This window comes from Pinus tabuliformis, chromosome 5_1 (assembly GCF_031772625.1).
Source record: "Pinus tabuliformis cultivar Carrire ecotype Pingquan chromosome 5_1, CPIR1, whole genome shotgun sequence".
Classification (NCBI taxonomy): domain Eukaryota; kingdom Viridiplantae; phylum Streptophyta; class Pinopsida; order Pinales; family Pinaceae; genus Pinus; species Pinus tabuliformis.
Window position 1 is genome coordinate 881,234,706 of NC_142305.1, and position 22,630 is coordinate 881,257,335.

General features: G+C 40.0%; 1 protein-coding gene across 5 annotated transcripts in view; it reads right to left on the reverse strand.

The window, feature by feature from the left end:
- The window catches only part of LOC149167636 (uncharacterized), a 246,829-nt gene that overhangs the window by 84,498 nt on the left and 139,701 nt on the right, over positions 1–22,630 (reverse strand). For all 5 annotated transcript variants that reach the window (XM_089433059.1, XM_089433060.1, XM_089433063.1 and 2 more), the window contains exon 20: positions 19,763–19,837. In XM_089433059.1, the coding sequence (XP_089289185.1) occupies positions 19,763–19,837 (75 nt within the window). The remainder of the gene's footprint in view (positions 1–19,762; positions 19,838–22,630) is intronic.

Sequence of the window (22,630 nt, forward strand, 5' to 3'; positions counted from 1 at the left end):
CTACTAGAGACAGGATCATCAACAACAACTACATAAACATCATTAGGCTCAACAACTACATAAACATCATTAGGCTCAAAGTCTTCAAACTCGGATTCCTCGACCTTACAATATGGTAGAAATTGAAAATGCTTAGCATTTCTAACCTATTATTTTGGTTTGAGTAAACAGTTCATTTCCTCCACCTTGTAATATGGTAGAAAAAGATTAACATGCCTAACCAATTATTTCATATAGTAAAGGGTACATTTGCATTAAGGCCATGGAAAAGGAGTTCAACAATCAATACCAATCAACAATAAATGCCACCAACATCAAGGTACATAAATGGCTCTAGGCTCTTGATTAAATGCCAATTCCATAGCCTCATACATGATAGAATGCAATGGAAATATTGCAATCCTACCAATCCCAAAATCCTGAAAACTATTAAGTCCACTGAATTTGAGTGGGATATGAAATTCTACTTTCTCCATATGAACTCCCATAAGGATGGACCAACTCTCAAACATCCTAAAACAATTAATGGTAATCTTAAAAACTCAAGTAAAAGGACAAAAGGATTACGAATTTAACATTATCAAATATTGTTAGCATTGCTAGTGTTCACTTAGGTTTCTTTTGTTTATGTTTAGGGTTTAGGAGGGGGAGTGTTGGTTTTATAGCCATGGGAGTTGCTTTGGGAGGAAAACAGATCGTAGTTTCCTCCAAAACCACTTGAAAAACCACCACCATGGATCCTAGAATCCTCCCACACATCAGAGATATCATCGGCTTAGTTTGGATCAAAACCGACTGATTGGTAACGATAGGTGCCAAACCAGAAAGTTTGGTAACTAACTGATACCAACCAATCACCAAATCAGATTTTTCTACCAGACCATTGCTTGAAGGTTATTGACCAGCTAGTTTAACTAGTTACTGGTTCAAACCAACCATTTTTTAAAACTATTCTTGCAACCACTATACAATCTATCTATGAACATAACAACACCAAGTTTTTTGCCAATATAAAAAGGAGAAAAATATTATTTATAGATGAACTCAAAATGTATGAAAATGATAGCAAGGTCAATGTTAATACTTTTGTTGGATAAGGTTGTCATTGATGTCAATATGTTATCCAGCATTGTTGAAGCAACTCCCATTTATATGATGACCTAGCACAAGCCCTAGAAGGTTGGTTGGCAAACCCTAGGAAGGTTGATTGAAGATATCCTAAATGCATTGTTGAAATCCCAAGCATGAAGAATTGGAATATAATGACAAACACTAGGTGCCAAATGGCGATAAGCTTGTCATTGTTTAAAGAGCCAAATGCCTTGATGAAACCCTAGAATTTCTTAAGCATAGCCCTAGTTGAAGATGATGAAAACCCTAAGATGAAGAAACCCTAAGTCTATGCCCTAACATGGTTCATTCATATGATAAAACCCTAAAGATGCCCATGATGCTCTAAGCATGAAGATTGAAGTATAATAATAAACCCTAGGTGCTAAATATGAAACCCTAGATGTATTTAAATGCATATGTTGATGGTAATAAAGTCCTAAATATATATGAATTGAAGCCCTAACCCTAAACCCATGTATGCATAAATGAAGTCCTAAATATATATGCCAAATACATAAATGACACCCTAGCAAGCATAAAACATTCATATCACTGTCTCTAAGAAACAATTTTTTGAGAAGATTGTTGCATTAGTTTATAAAGGACTTCATCCTCTCTCCAACAAATATTTCCTCATCCCCTATCTTCTTATCGTTGAGGAAAATTTAATTTTTAAAATCTAAAAATACACCACTTTATAGGCCTACTCAAGTTGGCCTCCTACACACAGGTCAGCTCTCCTATTGCCATGCTTATTCAAATTTGAGAGATTAAGGAATTCAATGTATGTTAATAATGCAATTGAAACTCAATCTGAATACTTTGTTGTTTCTGCTCTCTCTAGTTCCTCTCCTCTGGATTCTTTTGATATCTGGTTGGTAAATAGTGGGACTTCTAGAGATTTCACTGGCTAAAGAGAAGTCCTCTCAAACTTGGATGAGAGAGAGTTTGATTAGAAGATAATTCTTGGGGACAATTCTACTTATCCTATGAAGGGGTTTGGATCTGTTTATTTTCATTTGAACTATGGTCAAATCATACATCTACATGATGTCTTATATGTATCAGGATTGAAGAAGAACCTTGTCCCAATTTTTTCCATGGAAGACAACGGTTTTAAGGTTACATTCATTAATGGGAACGTCCTTGCTTGGCAAGGTTGAACTAGCATTAGAGATGCCTTCACACTTGGGACTAGAAATGAGTGCCTCTATATAGTTTGTGGGAGCCATACGTGAGCTCAGTTCATGATGCTTCTCATCAATGTGACTTGTGGCACCAAAGATTCGCTCACTTTCACTCTGAAGCCTTGCCTTAAGGTGAGAAATATGGTTTCTGGAATGCCTGACATTCGAGTAAATCATGATGGAGTTTGTTAGGGATGTGCAAGTGGAAAGAAGGTAAAGGAACCATTCCCTTCAAGTAGAAGCAAGACCAATGGTATACTTCAACTAATAAATTTTGATCTATGTGGACTGATGCCAATGACTTCTCTTGGTGGCTATTTGTACTATATAATTTTTGTGGATGACTTCTCAGCAAAACACAGATTTTCTTCTTGAAACACAAGGACCAAGCATTTCACATGTCCAGGGATTTCAAGGCACTGGTGGAAAATCAAACAAGGAAGAAGATCAAAGTTTTCAAGTCTGACAAAGGAGAAGAATTCACTTCAAATGAATTCACTGACTTTTGTAAGAAAGCAAGAATCAACAAGGAGATGACCATACCTTATAACCCCGAACAAAATGGTGTAGTTGAAAGGAAGAACAGGATTATTATGGAAGCTGCCAAAGCCATGTTGCATGAGCAAAAGTTGCCAAAGTTTCTATGGGGAGAAGTCGTTAACATTGCTCTCTATGTTCAAAATAATACTCCTCATTAAGCCTTGGGTGACAAGACTCTTGAAGAAGCTTTCATAGGTGTAAAGCACGAAGTTGGACACTCGGGAATCTTTGGTTGCCCTGTCTACTTTAATGTGCCAAAGGAGAAGAGGACCAAGCTGGAAGCTTCAGGAAAGAAAGAATATATGTACCTAGTCAAAGGAATATAAAGTTTAGCAGAGATATGAAATTTGATGAAGATGTTGCCCTTGGGAAAGCAAGGGACACTCCCTCCAATATAATGTCGGAAGAAGGGGTGATGCCATGGATGAACAAGAAGAGTCTCCTATATTTGAGCTTGGGCTTCATCTTGTTGATAATCCCATTGACCCCTTGGATACCCCTCCATGTAATCCTACCGCCAGGAAGAGACCATTATGGCTTCATGACACTATACAAGATGTTAAGAGACATGTTGTTGCAAGACAAACTTTCAAGAAAAGCAAGAAGCCATGCCAATATCAGGGATATGTTGTAGCTATGAGCAACATGATGCAGGCTAAACCATGGGTTTTCAAGAAGCAGTGAAAGAATGGGTATGGAAGGATGTTATGGCCGAAGAATACAAGTCCATCATGAAGAACGATGTGTGGGACATGGTTCTTATACCCCAAGAAAAGTCTGTTGTGACTTCTTATACCCCAAGGAAAGTCTGTTGTGACTTCTAAATGGAAATACAAAATTAAGCATGGTGCGGATGGAAGAATTGAGAAGTATAAGGTGAGATTTGTGGCAAGAAGTTTTTCCCAAAAAGAAGGAGAGGACTATGATGAGATCTTTGCATTCCTTGCTCGACATACTACCATCCGATCTATCATTGCTCTTGCTGCTAGCCATGGATGGCCACTTCACCAAATAAATGTAAAGATCACATTTTTGGATGGCATGCTCAACAAAGAATTATACTTGGAGCATCCACGAGACTTTCAAGAGCATGACAGGAAGACTCATGTGTGCAGGTTGCAGAAAGCACTTTGTGGATTGAAGAAGGCCCCCAACACTTGTTATAAGAAGCAATGTTGATCTAAATCTATACTTCAAATTCGACTAAGGTATGCACCTGATTTTCGTATTATATGTTGATGATTTATTCTTGACAGGTTGAGAGCCTCTTATTCTCATGTAAGAGGGAGTTGGCCTCTGAGTTTGAGATGAAAGTCCCTGGTTTGATGCACTACTTCCTAGGCTTAAAGGTGTGGTAGGCACCTGGTGAGATTTTCCTTTCTCAAGGGAAATATGTTGTCAAGTTGTTGTAGAGATTTGGAATGGTGGAATGCAAGTCTGTTAATTTTAGGTATGTTCTATGCTTAGAGCAATTTATTTCAATTTTCACAGTTAGCTCAATATCTTTTTCAGATTAGCAATCACATCAGTGTTAAAGTAAACTGCATATAGAACATAAACATAAATCGCAAAAGACAAGCCAATACAAGAGGACACAAGATGTGGCGCTAGCCAGGGACAAACCCCAATGTGGGGAAACCCTTGATCAATTATTGTTATATGTTCTTCAACAGTTCAGCAGAGAGAGAGAGAGAGAGAGATAGTACGTTTACAACAGAAGTCGACACCTTGACTTATCTAGATAAGAGCATAGATCATCTCTAAAAAGATGATACATGAGATCAGTTGAATACATGCTGCTTCAACTGATTCTCGAAGGTGACTCCTTCACCTATCATTGTGCTGCATTACATCATCATGTTGCACCTCACCATGTTGCACCCATCATCACTATGTTGCATCTCATCACGCTTCATTAATCATGACTATACCCATCACTGTACTGCATTATGTGCCATTGTTGCACCTTGTTGCCACACTGACCTATGTATTGGTTGCACCTTGCTTGCTTGCTTGCTTGCTTGTTGTTGCATGCTAGTTGTCCCTTGCATGCTAGCTGTAACATTGCATGCTTGGTGTATTTGCTGCTAAGTACCATATAAATGTCCCAATGTTACTTGTCCTTTGCATGCTACTCTGCTTCAGAGATAGATGCCCCCGCTGTTCTGGCAGTTCCAGGCAGTTCTGATTGTTCCCGGCAATTCCGAAAATTCCCAACAATTCTAACTGTTCCCTGCAGTTCCAGCAATTCCGGCAGTTTCCGACAGTTTCGGCAATTCTGGCTATTCCCGGCAGTTCCCGACAGTTTCAGCAGCTTTGGTTGTTCCCGGCAGTTCCGGCTTCTGCCCTCTGCATCATGTTTCCCGGCAATTCTGGCTTCTGCCCTTTGCGTCATCTTTCCCGGTTGTTCCAGCTTCTGCCCTCTGCATCAACTTTCCTGGCAATTCCCACAGTTTCGGTTGTTCCCAGCAGTTCTAGCTTCTGCCCTCTGCGTCAGCTTTCCCGGCAGTTCCGACAGTTCCCGGCAACTCTGGTTGTTCCCAGCAGTTCTGGCTTCTTCCCTCTGCATCAGCTTTCCCGACAATTCCCCGCAATTTCAGCTTCTACCCTCAACATCAACTTTCCCCGCTGTTCCGGCAATTCCGACTTCTGCCCTCTGGATTACGGCAGCATTATCACTTAGGATCTCTCCTCCTACTAAAACCCAAAGACAAGTAGAGAGGAAGAGATACCAAGTGTGTTGAAATGACTTGCAGACCACCTCTATTTATACTAAAATGTTGAGCACAAGTGGGGTTTATTTGGTTGCTGGCCGACCTTGACGAATTGTCCCATAACACAAATAAATTCATATCTCCATAAATACTTATTGGAATCGGATATCTTTAGATCCATCCTACACCTCTCGATGAGAGGGATCCAAGAAAAATATCAGCTTCCATTAATAAGATGACCCACATGGAGTTTGGCTCTAGTTGTCAATTTTAACACTCCCTCTCAACTAGGGAGAACTCCATCCGTTGATCCCTATGTCTGATTGTACTATCTCTGCCATCAGTGCCCTGCTAAGCTCTGCTCTGCTGAACCATGAAGAAGAAGAATTGATCGAGAATGTCTCATACCATTCTCTACTAACCCGAAGTCAGTGTCCTCTGAAGAGAGTGTGTCACATCACTCTTACTGGCCCGAAGTCACCATGAAGAAGAAGAATTGATCGAGAATGTCTCATACCATTCTCTACTGACCCGAAGTCAGTTTCATCTAAAGAGAGTGTGTCACATCACCCTTACTGGCCCGAAGTCAGCTTTATTGATACCGGATCAATATCACAAGAGAGTGTCTCAAACCACTCATACTAATCCCAGATTAGTTTCATTGATCCCAGACCAATGGAGGTCATCCTAGCATAGGGAGTACGGTAGATACATCGATGCATCCATAGATGGTACTACTATGGTCCCTAACACCATTTCCCTGCTCATTGATCAGATGAGAGGTACTTCCCATAAGTCCTAGAGTGCATGGGTAGGATGCCTCAACAGGAGAACTAATCATCCTGTCCACAGGAGAACGAATCATTCTGCCCCACAGTCGCCACGAGAGAACTAATCATCCCAGCCCACAGGAGAACTAATCATCTTGTTTCACACTTCCCATGGGATAACTAATCATCCCGGCCCACAAGAGAACTAATCATCCTGTTCCACAGTTGCCACGGGAGAACTAATCATCCCGACCCACAGGAGAACTAATCATCTTGTTCCACAGCCGCCACAGGGTATCACAGGGGAAGGTTGAACCTGTCATCCTGTACATAGCGTACCACCAGGGGAGGGTGAGTCGCCCTGTGGTTGTATGTTGCTCCAGTAAGTACCCCAAGCCCCCAGAGCTCCCAGAGCTCAATGCATGAAACATGCAGGACCCTTATAAGGTGGTCTCTCAATGACTCCAAGTCGTTTGATAAAGTCACAGATTTGACCTTTCCCCAGGGCTTTGACAAAATATCTACGACCTATACATTATTCTCAATGCGATGGAACCTCCTCACTCATCGACTTACCATATCCCAGATAAGGCAATATATGATGTCTATCTGCTGGACCAATCATTAAATATGGGATTCCTCAATAATCGAATCCCCTCTCTAGTTGTCATAGATAATCACAATGGTATTCATCATGTGTACAAACAGCTCACTTAAGAGATTCTGCAACCATGCAGTTTCACACGAGATCACACTCGTAGCTATGTATTCGGTCTTGGTGGTGCTTATAGCAATTGACTTCTGCTTCCTACTCCTCCATAATATCGAAGCAGAATCCAAAGAGAACCAGCATTGAGAAGTGCTCTAGTAATCCTCCACGCTGCCTGCCCAGTCAGCATTAGAATAATCATGCAGTTTCATATTTCCGGCAATGTATCTCAATCCATGAGAGGTTGTGCCCCGAAAATATCTCAGAAAGATTCTTGGCACCAATCCAGTGAGGCTCAACCAAATATGAGCTCACCATGCTAACTGCAAAACATATGTCTGGTCGGAAGTTCACCAAGAACGTCAACGCGAATGAGTTTATGAAACTCAGAGGCATTTCCCAAATCTGGTCCGACATCACTACCATATAACTTCTTAAAGTTAAGATCCTCGAGGTAGTCACAAGCTTGCAGTTTATCATTCCACATCCGAAATCCAACTCCCTCTTACTTCTGCAAATGAGAGGGTCTACACCTATTATCATTCCACATCCGGAATCCAACTCCCTCTTACTTCTACAAATGAGAAGGTTTGCACCTATCAGAAATAGGTCGTCCTCATAAGGTGTCGATATGAGAGGTCTATCATCCACAACCTTCGGGTAATGGTTTGGATCGGTTTCACTCCTAGTGAATCTCAGCTTCATAAGACAGCTATCAATCCTCTCATACTACGCTCAGGGTGTTTTTCTTCAAGCCATAGAGGGCTTTCTTCCACCTGTATACATGAGATTCCCGATCATGAATCTCAAACACCTCAGGTTGTTACAAACCTGTGGACCTGCTGCATGAGGGGAATGGTCCCCTTATAAGATTTTCCTTCGGTACATCTCAGACATGTACCTTCATGCTCTTCTTGAATTCAAGCATCCCTATCACCATTTGACTCACATCAGGTAGGGCCCCATAGGTAGACCTCCAGTGTTATAGATGCGATATTTCAATTGAAATGATCCCCATTGGACCATCCTACAACTTGATACAAATTGCCAACCCTGAACCCATGAGAAAAAGCATCTTTGAAAATTCTATTTCTGAACACGTACCTTTCCATCGATGTATGCCACCCTGAAACCTTTGACTTCCATTTTCGAGATGGACACCAAGTTCTTCTTGCGATTAGGTACATAAAAGAGATTCTTGTAAATGAATAGAGTTACCCTCATTCAATTGAGGGGTAACATTCCCTACACCCTTTCCGGGATAGGTGGCATCGACTCCAAGTATAATCCCACGATTGTTTTTGTCTCTACCAAATTTGAGAGAGCACCCTTCTATCTGATGAGGTGCTTTGAAGCACTACGATCAATAAGCCAGATTCCCAAAGAATCTAAAGGAGAGGGCCAATATAAGATAACGCTTATTTATCTTATCAGAAACAACATTTGATTCTTCATACCTAGGGTTCCTTGCTTTCTCTAAAGAGTCAGTCGTTTCCTTGATGACCTGCATTACCTGTCATTCCTTTGATCATTGAAGATGTCCCTGATATGATTGTTATCATCATCAAGTGATGTGTCCCTACCTCAGACACTCCTTTGCATAATGGCCGAACTTATTACAACCAAGGCATCTACCTTTCCTTCCACCCTTAGATTCGGACTTCCCATTGAAATGATCTTTGGGTAGGCCATCAAAAACTTCTGTTGCGCCATTCTGATAATATTCTCTGCTTCGACTTCACCCTTGGTGAATTTGAAGAGGGATGAGGAATCCATTGATCCTTTTTTCCTTTCCCAACTGTCTTCGGTGATTGCTCTTTCACTCTTGGATGGGCATTGCCTTCACCTTAGCTCTGATACCTGTGTTGCACGGGTACCCGCACCCGGGGGTGGGGTTCTCGAACCCGTCCCGGGTTCCCGCACCCAAGTACCGGATTCGGGTACGGGTTCTTCCCAGACGAACCCCGAAGAACCGGGTTCTTCAAAAAAAAAAATTGGGTTCTTTTCCTTTAACGGGTTCTTGGGTTCTTTGGGTTCTTCATAAAAAAAATATATTAAAAATATAATTAATAATATATAGTTGGATTGAGGTTAAGAACAAAGTGCATACATTTGTTGTAGGAGATAGATCACACCCACAGACAGAGGACATCTATGCAGAATTGCAGTGACTGACAGGGTTGATGAAGGAAGCAGGGGATGTACCTGATGTGCACTTTACGCTGCATGATAAGAAACAGGAGCAGGTTGTAGTGATCATCACATGATGTGCAATAGCAGTGGTGGGAACCTGCATTGTTTTACAAGAGGAAGAAGCTTATATTTTGTTTGTGCTTTTCAGCAAGTTGTAAAGACCACTGAAGTCTCATCAAAAGCGCAAGAAGTGCATATGTCATAATTGCCACTATTCTGCCAAGTTCATAAATGAGGTCACCATGCAGGGAACCGTCCTGAGTGATTTAATCCACTTCATTATTTCCTCAACTCTGTTTTTTTGGGATTTATATTGAGGCTTAAGTAAAATAAGTTCGCTGGAAGTGCTATATTATTCTGTTGGTGTCTCTACAAAGGGAATGTAGGTTTGAGGACTGTTTACTGTTTTCATGTATCATGCCAAAGGCTATATCTCCCTAGGGCATTTCTCAAGGACAAGAGCCCATACAACAAGTTTGAAGTAGCATGGTTATTTTAAAAAAAATTAGGTTGAAGTTACATCAAGATATTCAAGTGAACAAAAGATGTGAGTGGAATGTCGACCTCCTTGGATATATGATTGCAGAGAGCTTGTTTGGGTAGAATAGGGATCGGGCTTCAGTTAGAGACCCTTTTTTTTTCCTTGGAGCTTCAAGTAATGACTTATAAATAGCAGTACAGGCATTTTCAGAGACACTCTTGTTCTATCTTTGCTCATGATGAGAAGTGTTGAAATTCAAATCTCGCATAAATACATATAAGATGTAGATGTATGCACACAAATCGATGCATACACATAGACAGACATTAATGGACATAGAGAGAACAGACATTAATGGACATAGAGAGATGCACACAAGAATTATAATTTATAGTTGTAATGTATTATTCCATATGTTGGTTTGACAAAAGACGCTTGCCAGCACGCTGTATAATTGACTTTGTACTGATTTCATGTGTTTCATTTTTGGATGAAAATATGGTGCAGCTCTAAATTGAATAAGTTAATTGCATCAAGCAACAGATGTTATGCTTGTCTGTATAAAACAATAGTTAATATCTTCACTCTTTTTTATGGTAGATAACACTGGGGACTTGTGTTTGAGGGTCAAACAGGTAACATAACAATTGAGAAAGGTCTGAAATTATGTTGGATTTGGAAAATAAAATGAAAGCTCAGCATAGGAAGAGCAATTGGAAGCATGGAAAAGGATGGACATTATAGCAGTGTGATCAGACAAGCAATGATGGCTGCAATATTACTATGGCAATATAGAGTTAGGGAACAAGTTTGACCTGCAAAACTGTATTTGATAGGATGCTTGCGTGGTATGCGGTTTCGTGGAACTCAATGACAGCAGGATATGCTGACCACAACTGTTGCATGGATGCTTTCCAATTTGTGGCAGAATGCTTTGGTTTGGCATAAATCCAAACCAGGTGATCTTCACTATTATTCTGAGGGCATGTGTCAGACTGCCATCAGATGAAAATGGTAAGCAGGTCCATTTATGCATTATCAAAATAGGTTTGGAAAAAATATACAAATTCAAATTTCATATCTATTATTAATTATATTTTTTCAACTTTAATGTATTTCATATATATTATTAATTATATATATGAAATATTAATTTATAATATGCATGTTTAAATGATTATCATTAAAGTTTTCTTGTTTAAAATTTAAAGTTGAAAAAATATACAAATTCAAATTTCATATATATTATTAATTATAAATTATAAATTTATAATTTATAAAATATAATTATTTAATATTATTATATTACCCGACGAACCCACGCACCCCATTTCCAAAAATGTCGTCCCCGTTCCTGTCCTCGTCCCCGTCCCCGTCCCCGCACCCACGTTTCCTGGCAACATAGTCTGATACCATGTTAATTTTAGGTATGTTCTATGCTTAGAGCAATTTATTTCAATTTTCACAGTTAGCTCAATATCTTTTCCAGATTAGCAATCACATCAGCATTAAAGTAAACTGTAGATAGAACATAAACATAAATTGCAGAAGACAAGCCATGACAAGAGGACACAAGATGTGGTGCTAGCCAGGGACAAACCCCAATGTGGGGAAACCCTTGATCAATTCTTCTTATATGTTCTTCAATAGTTCAGTAGAGAGAGAGAGAGAGATAGTACATTTACAACAGAAGTCAACACTTTGAATTATATAGATAAGAGCATAGATCATCTCTAAGAAGACGATACATGAGATCAGTTGAAGACTCCTTCTCCAAGGTGACTCCTTCACCTATCATTGTGCTGCATTTTGTCATCATGTTGCACCTCACCACGTTGCACCATGCTGCACCCATCATCACTATGCTGCATCTCATCACGCTTCATTAATCATGATTGTACCCATCACAGTACTGCATTATGTGCCATTGTTGCACCATGTTGCCATACTGACCTATGTGTTGGTTGCACCTTGCTTGCTTGTTGTCCCTTGCTTGCCTGTTGTCCCTAGCATGCTTCTTGTCCTTAGCATGCTTGTTGTTGCATGCTAATTGTCCCTTGTATGCTAGTTGTAACATTGCATGCTTAGTGTATTTGCTGCTAAGTACCATACAATTGTCCCAATGTTAGTTAGTTGTCCCTTGCATGTTGCTCTGCTTCAGAGGCAGATGCTTCGGTTATTCCGGCAGTTCTCGACTGTTCCCAGCGATTCTGGTTGGTCCCGACAGTTCCGGCTATTCCCAGCAGTTTCCACTGTTTCGATTATTCCGGCAACTCCAGCTTTTGCCCTTTGCATCAGCTTTCCCGGTAATTCCGGCTTCTGCCCTCTGCGTCAACTTTCCCAGCTATTCCGGCAGTTCCCAGCAGTTTTGGCTTCTGCCCTCTGCATCAACTTTCCCGATTGTTCCAGCAGTTCCGGCTTCTACGCTCTGCGTCAGCTTTCCCAGCGGTTCCGGCAGTTCCAACTTTTGCCCTGTGCATCAGCTTTCCTGGCTATTCCCGGCAATTCCGATTGTTCCCAGCAGTTTCGGCTTCTGCCCTCTGCGTCAGCATTCCCAATAGTTTCGACAGTTCCCAGCAATTCCAGCTGTTTCTCGCAGTTTCGGCTTCTGCCTTCTGCGTCAACTTTCCCGACAATTCCTGAGAGTTCCGACTTCTGCCCTCTGCGTCAGCTTTCCCGGCTGTTCCAGCATTCCCGGCTTCTGCCCTTTGGATTAGGGCAGCGTTATCCCTTAGGATCTCTCCTCCTACTAAAACCCAAAGACAAGTAGAGAGGAAGAGATCCCAAGTGTGTTGAAATGACTTGAAGGCCACCTCTATTTATATTAAAACGTTGAGCACAAGTGGGGTTTATTTGGTTGCTGGCCAAACTTGACGAATTGTCCCATAACACAAATAAATTCATATCTCCATGAATACTTATCAGAATCAGATGATCTTTAGATCAATCCTACACCTCTTGATGAGAGGGATCCAAGAAAAATATCAGCTTTCATTAATAATATGATCCACATGGAGTTTGGCCCTAGTTGCCAATTTTAACAAAGTCCATGGCCAAACCGATTGAGATGAATTTTAAGAAGTTATGTGGTGAGGTTGCGGGACCTGATCTCGCAAATCCTTCTAAGTACCAACAGTTGATTGGGGCACTAATGTTCCTAGTGAACACTAGATCAGACATATGTTTTGTTGTCAACACTCTGAGTCGATTTATGGTGAAGCCACTACATGCACACTGGGTTGTTGCTAAGCATGTGTTAAGATCCCTACATGGGGCGGTCATTCTTGGATTGAGATACAATGTTGGAGATGTGAGACTTCATGGATAAATTAATGTTGACTGGGCTAGAAATGTTGTTGACAAGAAAAGCACATCTGGGTGTTGTTTTAGCCTAGGGTCTGCCATGATATCTCGGATGAGTAGGCTGCAGAAATTTGTTGCCCTTAGTATGATTGAAGTTGAGTATATTGCTGCTAGCATGGCTAGATCTGAGGCAATATGGTTGAGGAAGCTCTTTGGAGAGTTGTCTAAGCAAGTACTGGATAGAAGACAACAAGAGTGCGATTCGACTTTCAGAGAATCCAATGTTCCACGACAGGTCCAAACACATTGAGATTAGATATCACTATATTCGAGATATGTTGCGGAGAGGAGTTGTAAGATTCCATCACATTTCAACTGATGACCAGATCGCTGACATACTCACCAAAGCTTTGCCAAAAGGGAAGTTATTGGTCCTCAAAGAGAAACTTGAACTGGTGGAAGTGACCCTTCCAAGAAGGGGTTACGGTTGATCACAAACACTGAGCTTTGAGCGCTCCTAGGGCGTGGGTTGCTCCTTTGAAGCTATAGAGCTAGAATATCCTTTACATTTTTGATAAGTTTGGTCTCCCCTAGTCATGTTTGGGACTTGACAGAGTACATACCCCAATATCCATCCTACCCACAAAATGGGCTTGTTGGGATTGCCACTCATCTTTACCCATGGCGGACGCGTCTAGTAAATTAATCTCCCCGAGTATGGGTTAAATGGTGTTCAATGTGATCTTTTGTAGCATCGGAGGTGTTCTAAACTCGAAACTTTGTGGAGAGGCTAAAACACAGGGGTTCTCAATAACCCAGAAATCATTTCTGGAAATTCCACCTAGAAGTGTCTCAATTAGATTATTAGCCTATTTTTAAATATTTCGCAAGTCTAAACTTTGGAAAAGGGGATACTTAATCAGTATTAATTGAGAAAGGTGAGAATCATCTAGAACTCACACGAATCGATCCAGAAATAATCTCCGCAATCGATTATGTTTTAGTCTTGGTAGTTGGAGTCCAAACTGGAGAACACACACTTGAGATCAATTTCCTTGGGCAGTTCAATTTTCAAGAAAGCAGCAGCAGTTGCCGGAAGAGTTCAAGCCAGAGAAGGGAAGCAAAGACAGAAAGGGTCAGGGACAGTGATCTGGAGGAAGTTTTCCAGATCCAAAGAGGCAACAGTAAGTGGTAGAAGTAATCCACGCAGAAACTGCGCAAGGGTTGCGTATAATCTTCAACAAAGAAGTTCGAATCAGTTGGAGAGGGATTCGACTCAGCTTCTAGAGGCTGGGAAAGTCTTTCAGATGCTTGGAGAGTCACTTCCAGCAGCAAAGAGAGGTAGGATGGCTTGATTAGAGGTTGAACAGAGCCACACATGTGAGAGGCAACGTAAGAACTGTGCAAAGGGCCTATGCAAGCATTTGGACAGCCAGATTTTCTAGAGGGGCCAGTGTCAAGATTGCTTGTGGAGTGAGAGAATTTTCTCTCTAATTACTTTTGTCAGATACTTGTTGAATGGATAGCTAGTTGGGCATCCATAGATTGTACTCAGATTAGATCATTGTTGCTTGATAATAAAAACACTCAGTTGTTGCACCGGTTTTCCCAAGTTGGGTTTTTCTGAGGACATTTGTCCAAAAATAACTACATCATAGTTTTATGTGTGTGTGATAGTATTTTCTCAATTTCCAGGTTATCTTCTGCAGTAATTAATTTTCTGAAGATTGCAGTGTGATTATTTCATTTTTGACGTAGCAATAAACTATTATATTAATTACAATTAGAAGAAATAATTCGGGTTGTTGCAATAGAATTTCATAGGTGAAATTTTCACATGGTATCCAAGTGATTTTCATCAAACAGGGAAGCTCAAAAGCAAAAGAAGAAATTCGTTGTTCAGAAGGAGCAGCAGGACAAAATTTTGGGGGCAGCGCAGAGCCTAAGCCAGGCAGTACGAATTACTGGGCAGTTCAATTTTTTAGTGCAAGTTGGCAAATATAATTGACTTGCCAAAAAGAGTGATTCCAATAGGAAGAGGGAGCAACAGTCTAGCATTTTCCCTGAGCAGATTCCTTGTTTGGGCACAAGACGGTTTTGCAGTGGCAGAATCAGCACTGAGTGGACGCGAAAAGTGTTCACACAAAAGGAGAAATTTCCATATTTCCCTGTTCCAATTTTCTATAGGAGATCCATAAATTTTCCATTGCAAAAGGTAGTGTGAATTTGCTAGAAGTAGGCAGTTCGAGTTGTGGGGGCTACAGTCATGTGCCAGTTTTCCGGAAAAGGACATTCAGAAAGGTTGAGCAAGTAGTCCTGGAAAGAAGCAAAAGGCAAAGCGAGGCAGACAAAGTTTGCACATTCCAGGAGAGTGCGAGTTTCAAAACAGGTAGCTGAGTAGGACAACAAGAGGAGATTTTGTTTTTTTTTTCCAAGTTTTGAGTTTCACATATTTTCCAGCAATGGTCGTACAAGATTGCCAGAACAGGCAATGAATGCAGATCTAGACAGCAGATTGACTTTTTGTTGTTGGAGATAGGTACAAAAGGAAGTATGAGTTGCAAAGCAAAGAAAGGTTCCAATAAGAGACAAGGCTTGAAAGGAAGTAGTAGGGCACCAGATCCAGATGTAGGAGGATTATAAGACTCCATTGTGCTAGTTGGGTAGCGTCTAACGCACTTGCAACAATGAGATTAGTTATATTAGTTCTGGATTGTTGCAGCAAGGCCATCACCCTCATTATAGAGGCCCACAATATCATAGTTGCGGGTTCAATGTCAATAGACACAATCTGTCATTAGGCAATTGCAAATCTAGTTGCAATCAGTACCCAGAGAACAACTGCAAAACTAGTTGCAGTGACACAGGCAGTGCGAATTTCTCAATTGTTGTATGTAGGGGAAATTCCAACCAAGAGATTCCCAATGCAGAGCTACGAAGTCTAGTTTCCAGTGCAGGAGGGCAGTGTGAGTTGCCAGGGAGAAGCAAAGAGATTTCCCATAGGGAGATTGAGACTCAGAGGGAGTATAGTTTAAGGGAGCGTCCCTATGGAAGTTAGTGCTTCACGATCTGTGAGATCAAACTCATTATTGCAGTAATTGCAGCAACAGTGCAGAAATAGCAGCAGAGCAGTAGCAACAGTAGTATGAGTAGATCAGAGTTTAGAGTTTGGGCAGGGTCCATTGAGGTGTCCTCATGGATCATTACCTTGCTACAAGGGACCACAGTATTAAGTAGCAAGAAGGATCAGTGTCCATGATGCAGTCAGATTTCCGAGTGACAATTGCAGACTAGTTACAGTCAAGCGCTGAGGAGCGCAGAGCAGTGTTGATAGCAGAGCAAGAGGCTAAGTAGCAGAGTCAGCAGCAGCACAGATTCCTTAGTGGACAGTGCAGAGACTAGTAGTAATCAGATGCTCAAGAGACAGATGCAACACGGAGAGACAGTTGATTCAGTATTTAGGATGCTTCTTCATTGCAATACTTGCAGTAGCAGCAACAACAACTGAGAGAGAGTTGCAATGCAGATGGAGAGTTGGCAACAATATAGCAGTGCCAACAGCAGCACAAATGCATCATAAGAGTTGTGCAATGGTTTGGGTAGTGGCAGACAGTCACAGTGGCCAGACATCAGCAACATACAGAAGGTAATACAAAGACAGGGTGTTGTAGCAATAGTGCAACAATAGAACACCTTCCTCACTAAAAGGGAGTGTTACCTTTTGTAGCATCGGAGGTGTTCTAGTCTTGAATGTTTGTGGAGAGGCTAAAACACAAGAGTTCTCCATCACCCATAAATCGTTTCTAGAAATTCTACCTAGAAGTGTCTCCATTAGATTATTAGCCTATTTTTAAATATTTTCTAAGTCAAAACTTAGAAAAAGGGGTTAATTAATCAGTATTAATTGAGAAAGGTGAGAATCATCTAGAAACACATGGATCGATCCAAAAATAATCTCAACAATCAATTATGTTTTAGTCTTGGCTCTTGGAGTCCCAACTCGAGATTATAAGAGGAGGTCGATGGATAGATGGAGAACACACACTTGAGATCAATTTCCTTAGGGGATTTGATTTTCCAGAGAGTAGTAGCAATTGCCGGAAGAGTTCGAGCCAGAGAAGGGAAGCAGAGATAGAGTGGGGCAAGGATAGTGATCCGAAGAGGCAGCAGCAAGTGGCAAAAGTAACCCACATAGAAATTGCACAAGGGTTGCGCAAAAGCTTGAACAAAGAAGTTAAAATTAGTTGGAGAGGTTGTCGGTTCACCTTCCAGAGGCCCGAAGAGTCACTTCCAGGCTCCTGCAGCAGAGAGAGGCAGAACAACTTGATCATAGGTTGAACAGAGCCACACGTGCAAGAGGCAGTGCAACAACTGTGCAGACAGCCTGCACAAGGATTTGCACGGCCATATTTTCTTGGGGAGCCAGTGTCGAGATTGCTTGTGGAGTGAGAATTTTCTCTCTAATTACTTTTGTCAGATACTTGTTGATTGGATAGCCAGTTGGGCATTCATAGATTGTACTCAGATTATATTACCACTGCTTAATAATAAAAACCCTCAACTGTTGCATCGGTGTTCCCAAGTTGGGTTTTTCTGAGGACATTTGTCCAAAAATAACTATCATAATTTTTTGGTGCGTGTGCCATTCTTTTCTCAGTTTCCAATTTATCTTTTGCAGTGCTTAATTTTCTGAAGATTGCAGTGTGATTATTTCGTTGTTGTCGTAGCAATAAACTATTAAATTAATTACAGTTAGAAGAAATAATTCTAGTTGTTGCAATAGAATTTCAAAGGTGAAATTTTCAAATTCAAACCATTTGATCACTATGGATCTAGTTGGCTAACAGAGAGTTGGAAGATCCTTATCCTTTGATAAGTTTGGTCTCCCCTATTGTCGAAGATATAGGGTTGGCAAATCTTTACCCTAGTGGTAAATCGTATCTCCCCTATTATCTGAATGGAGTGTTGATCTTGATTGGACAAGGTTGGAAGATCTTTATCATTTATGACAAATCGTATCTCCCCTATTGCCCTTGATATAGGGTTGGAAGATCTTTACCCTAGATGTAAAATGTTCTCCCTTGTGACGATTCTTCTTCTTTAGATCGAGATATCATTGTTCTGAGATTAGCAAAGATGAGCAGAGATGAGAAATATGATGCAGTCAGAAATTCCTCCCTAGCTGAGAGAGAGTGTTAAAAATTGGCAGTTGAGGGAGCAATTCCCTCCTTGGAGAAGCCTAACAAACCCTTAGGAGACCCCACGGGCCCTTGGAAAAATTAAATTTGCACACGGGAAAATATTACTTTTAACGTGGTTCCAAATCACCTTCAAAAGTACAAGGTGGCCTAGATGAGGAAATTCAACCTCCTAAACCACATATAAATAGGCTAAGCTTGGCATTCCTTGGAGGCATCATTACACACATTCATCCTTCTTCATTTGGTTCGATCTCGTCCGAATTTGCAGGGTCCAAGTTCTGAGTTCACACATGCAAAGGAGAGAGAGGACATTTCTGCTGACTGCATTGACTTTTTGTTTTGGTACTTTTGACCAGCATTGACCTTAGGTGAATTGACAAGGTTTGACTTGGTTTTTGGATCTGTTTTGGAAGGCGGAATTCAGGGTGAGGAAGACCAAATTTTTCTGGGCAATTTGACCAGTGTTGACCACAGATCTGAAGCTAGGGTTTCCACAGGTTGACATTGACTTTGACCAGAATTTGTGGGCAGATTTCTTGGACTGTTTTGACTGGGTTTGACCAACACAGGAAGGCCAAATTCTTTGCTGTTTTGACTTAACTTTTTGAAGCTGATTTGACTATTGACTTTGTACTGGTTAGGGCTGTTTTGACTTCTCTTGACTTTGACTTTGAACAGGGCCAAAAATTGCAGACTTGTGCTTTGACCAGATTTGACTTCTTCTCTCATATTTGATTGGATATTGGATTGGTTGACTTGAAAGTCAAGGCTTTGACCTTTGACTGGTTGTTGATGTACTTGGACTATGTATCTCTCCTGAACATTTGATGAACATCTAATATAAGAATAATCTGGTTGGGTTTACCACTTGAGGGGTTTTTCCCTAGTCTTTGACCTAAATGATTAAATCTTTGTGTCTCATTGATCTTGGCTGTCTTCTATTTTGCATATTGTTTACTGTTCTATCTACAATTGCTTACTATTATTGGGCGATTGAAATTTAATTGGAAAAGTGATTGCTACTGTGAGAAGAAATTGTAAAAGTGATTGTTACAGCATAGAACATTGAAAAATTAACATCCTGGTGATCATTTGGAAAGGGGACACAGGCAGCAAGTCAATTACAATCGTCCATGCATACAGAAGAGAGGCAAAACGCTGCAGTCTTGCTTTGAGAGAACTATTGATAATGTGATTGACAGCTACAAAAACTGCTGAAAAATATATATGAAATACCAATATACAGGTATAATTGAATATCTTAAATAATTTGCAAAAAATAATTCAAGAATATAACCCTTTTGTACACACAGAAAACAAATTTCTACATTAACAAAGTTGTCAACTGTAATCCATGTTGAATAACTATCTTTAACTTTTAATTATCCATGCAATTCAGTAATCATTTCATCCACCAATTTGAATGCCAACAACTACTTTCAAATTAGGTTCAGGTACAACTAAACTGCACAGAATATCACATTATGAAATAAAAAGCAAATCCTAGATAAGGTAAGTTAACCAGCCCTGAGTACAGAGTGATAACTTTACCTGCAGTATTCGTTCGAGTGCAGCCTGGAACTTTTCAAGGGGAAGGTCAACAAGTTTAGGAAAAATGGGCAACACCTGAAGAAGAACATAAATTAGTAGTTACAATTCATAATACAAAAGCTAAACTTATATTCACAACTCAAACTCATACTCCATTTCACAAAAAGGACATTTAGTCCAAAATGTTGAGTTATATATGGAATTGATAGTTTACAGTTTCACTTATTCTCCAACTCCCCTGTTTTACTACTAGTTGGTGCACAAATTACAAAAATATCACTATATATAATAATAAGGCCTCTTTTATACATGTCTCGAATTGAAATTATTCCTTTTACTTCTCTTGCTTCCAGCACCTGTAACTCCTTCTAATAATTCCACAAAATATATATATGTATATATAGGGTTTTAAATTACTCCTTTCATAACTTTTCTTGGATGGTATATTCTCTTTAATTTTTCTAGTAACACCTAATATTTCCACGATTTCTTTTTCCTTTCCTCAATAAACCTTTCTCTATAAAAACATTTAATATGATGTGTTTAAAAGTATGACACACAGCACTGACAGAGATTGTAGAGAGAGCAATGGTACAGACAGTATGTATGCATTAATGATTTTTAAAGATGTGACCGTGGGCTGTACAGATGCACTGCAATATGGATCAATACAGTGAGTGTCTTTCAATTAATTTGCTGGTGCACAACAGCTGTACGTAGGACACAAAATGAGCTGTTAAGTGTTAATGGCAACGTTACAATGGTTTAAATTCATTGTACGAGCTTTTAATATTTTATAATTATTCAATAATTAATTGTGCTGTAATTGATCATATGTTGTACAGATTCATAGTACTGTGGTCACCGAGAATCTCTGTCTGATGGAGGCTCTACAGAAAACAGAGTAATGGCAGATGGTGGCCATACACTGTTGGTTACATGTCTGTACTGTGAAATGGTGGTAGCAAATACGGTGGTGTGGTGAATCCCACAGTAGCAGACTGTGCACTTTGATTTCTTTTTCTTCTTTTCTTTCCTTTCTTTCTCTTTTTTCTTCTTTTTCTCAATTTTTTAATTTCTTTGGAACTGTTTGCACCCTTTTTCATTTTCTTGATTCTGATTCTCTTTTATTTGAAGCAAAAAAATGCTTCTAGAAAGAAAAAAAATTAACTGTAATTGACCAAGGGTCAATATATTTTTGATCAAAGCTCAAAGACTAGATAAACTCTGACCGTTCTTGTGACAAAATGCTAGATTAAAATGTGCCTGATAAGAGTGTGGCCAAAAGGCCGGATCAGAAATGAAGCTCTGATACAAAATGTGACAAAGAAGGTTTGCTCACATACAAAATATTTAGAATATCGGAAATATAAAGTAATCCATGTGGACAATATCAATATATAAAATGCATATAAAAATTTCATAATAGAAAATCTGATATGATGATTGATTGTACAATGATGGGCCCTGTATACACGGGACTGCCCCTTCATAAGAGGTCACATGTATTCATTGAAACATGTCTCTTCATTTACTATTGATTAATTACTAAAATCATTATTTAAATTATTTTATATATATTTATGTTCATAACATGCACTTAGATATTTGCAACAGATCCTTCATAGATTGGTTGAATTGTGTAAATTTAGTTGACTTTCATATTTCTTTGATTTTCAACAGAATAATCTTTGCTTCATTGGAATTTCGGAATTTGAATGGCCATAAAATTAAGGCTAAAGATCTGGTAATCAGAAAAACTCCGTATAAATGAGTGTGGCCAAAAGCTTGCAAGTATGTTGCCAAGGGAAACAAAATTTGACCAAAGGTTTGATTAATAAAAGTGTGGCCAAAGGCTGGAGGAGAACATGGTTCTGATACCACATCAAATGAATAGAGTTCATTTACAAATGAAAATTAAAACGTGAGGATAGTAGTTTTAAATCCATATAGGATAAAGTGGATGATAGATTGATCTAATACCATATAACAGTGAGGGGACGAGCTGGGATTTTCACGACTAGGTGGTTTCCAGAATTTGATCTTTTGATGATGGTGATTTCTAGAATGCCAGTGTCAGTGAGGCTTCCAAACCTCCTGCTGCCCTTTTGACACCACCAGGTATTGATTGATATAGGGAATACATTCGGAATTTTTCAATGATAAGTCCAAAATAAGAACCTGGTACCATCTCCAAGTCCTCACGCTGAAAGTGTTGATCCTCAAAAAACACTGCCTGAAAACACCACCAAAAACTAGATGCTGAAAAAATTCTAATCCAAAGAGAACATGAGTCAGCTGCAAGTCTGAGTCATCTCTGAATTTTTTCTTGACAACCCCATCATGTGCCAAGCTGCAAAAGGATCCATCCGTCCTTTGCTTTCAATCAGCATCCTTTGTCCATTGACAAAATGTTGATGACGCCCACTAGCGAATTTGACGATGCCCACTGGCTAATTTGTTGATGATGCCCACTAGCTGATTTGAAGATGCCCACTGGCTACTTTTGATGATGTTGTCGAGACTTTCAGTCTGACAACCACCCTTAATTCCATTATCATTTCCCCCCTTTGTCAGCTGAAAGGAGAGACAATCATCTGCACTTGATTTCTGAACTCCCCCCCTTTAGGTGTAGGAGAGTTTCACTGGTGTACTCCCGCTTTCAGGTGCATGAGAGTACCATCTTCAATTGACTGTTGGCTGCAATAGTTGAGATTGAATTCTGTTGTAAAACTTATACAATCGTTTTACTGTTGACGACCATTCCCAAGGATCAATCCATGCATAATTGATCTTTAATCTGGCAGGTTGGTCTTGTAGGCAGCATTTCTCTGATGAATGATGATGCTTGCCACAATGGTGACAAGG